The 1,710-nt window shown below is 41.8% G+C and overlaps 1 protein-coding gene across 1 annotated transcript in view; it reads left to right on the top strand.

Moving 5' to 3' along the window:
• The window catches only part of TBL1X (transducin (beta)-like 1X-linked), a 93,001-nt gene that overhangs the window by 58,475 nt on the left and 32,816 nt on the right, over positions 1-1,710 (top strand). The window contains exon 4 of the mRNA XM_009865744.1: positions 1-65. This exon is cut by the window's left edge and continues 173 nt beyond it. Coding sequence (XP_009864046.1) covers positions 1-65 — 65 coding nt within the window. The remainder of the gene's footprint in view (positions 66-1,710) is intronic.

Genomic DNA, 1,710 nt, shown 5'->3' with positions numbered 1-1,710 from the left:
GAAGCCACCCCCAAGGAACGGAAAAGCCACTGTGAATGGAGAGGAGAATGGGGCACATGCAATAAGTAAGCGAACCCATGCAGCTGCATAAAACAAGCAGGCAATCTGAGTTTCAATAGTATTCTTGTGCTTCGTCGGTGCCTGCACGGAGGTAGAACTCAAAGGAATCGTTTCAGGAGGGCGGGGTATTTCTAGAAAGGCTGCTGAGTAAAAATCACATTTCGCGCAACAGTGCTGTGTTTGGCTGATGTTCTCTCAGAATCCAAAAACTTAAGATATCATCAGAATTGCAAGCTACCCATTCTTCCTTAATATTGCCAGCTTTACAGGGGCTCTTATATATTTGATAGAAGTTGGTACAGGCTGTAGCCAAAGTTGGTCATTTTGCCCAGTCTAGGAGGAAAATGGTTTCAGGGACTGGGACCTACCATATCTGCTGAAGTGAAGCAGGGCCAGAAAGTAGCCTTGAGCACCAACTATCATCCATAGCCTTGATATGGTCCTTGGCACAGTTTGGCCTATAGCAGCTATCTGTTCTTGTACAGCATGGCCAGACAGAGGATCATCTGTAGCCTTATTGGCATGGCCCTTGGCCCAGTTTTAACTCTACCAGCTATCCATTCTTGAACAACATTGCCAAGCACATGACAGGGAGTTGCATGTGCCAAGGGCCATTCCCAGCAGACAACTTGTGTGCAGCCAGCCAGTCTTGAAAGCAGAAAGGAAAGAGTTCCTCACCTTTTTATATAATAGCACATGTTAAGTTATACAGTCCACTGCAGTTATCTATCTAACTGAAGATCCTGCCTTCCCAAGATTTACTCAGTCTGTAGAACAGCCAGTTCTCAAGAGCTCTGGACTCGCCTTGGTTTATTGGTGAGGGCAGCAACTGCACTCATATCTTAAACATCTGAAATCAGACATAAAAAACAAGGAGTGGACATACCTGCTTCTGCTTGATGACTGTGCTAACATTGTGGGACAGATAGGATTGATGGGTCTAGTTTCTGTGTGAAGCTGTATTAGGGCGCTGGCTAACTTCTGAAATGAGACCTTAATACCTGATTGCCTTCTAAGGATATTCTAGAAGAACGTGCATGGCAGGTTTTGTAGGAAGCCCCAGCAGCTGTTTGGCTTAGACAGGTAACAGGTCAGGACTGAAGTCGTAACAGATTTTATTTGTTCTGCGACATAAATACCTTTATCAGTCTCCGTCTTCTCTTTGTTCTGAGTAGATTCCTCTGTGAGTCAGTGAGAAAAATGCTTTTAAACCAGGTTTTTCTTCAGCGAATTCCAGTTAGATGCCATGTTTTCCCCCAATAAAACCACAACAATTTAAATTACATTTTTCATTTGAGAAAGCAATTGTAGAAAAAGTTCTGAAAATTCTGAAGATACTGATCTCCTTTTATACTATGGATTACTTACGTTCTACTTCCAACTGATCCTTTATTTTGAAATTTTTTCATATGTGAAGAGGTACAAGCAAGAAATGCAAGCACTTTTAAATGTATCAAACGCTAGCATTTTGATTGTTGACACCTTTTATTCAACTAATCTGTGACAATTTGGGAGGAATATCCTCCTGTCTCAGGACAAAAAACCCCAAACTCTTAAGGTAGAAAACTTGTTAAGACTTCATCACTAATATAGAACCACTCAAGACTTATTTCCTCCTGATATGAAGAAAGGAAGGAAGAAATTCTTCAC

The sequence above is a fragment of the Apaloderma vittatum genome, unplaced genomic scaffold, assembly GCF_000703405.1.
Source record: "Apaloderma vittatum isolate BGI_N311 unplaced genomic scaffold, ASM70340v1 scaffold2763, whole genome shotgun sequence".
Lineage (NCBI taxonomy): Eukaryota > Metazoa > Chordata > Aves > Trogoniformes > Trogonidae > Apaloderma > Apaloderma vittatum.
Note: the sequence above shows the minus strand (reverse complement) of the source record. Positions and strands in the feature narration are given on the sequence as shown.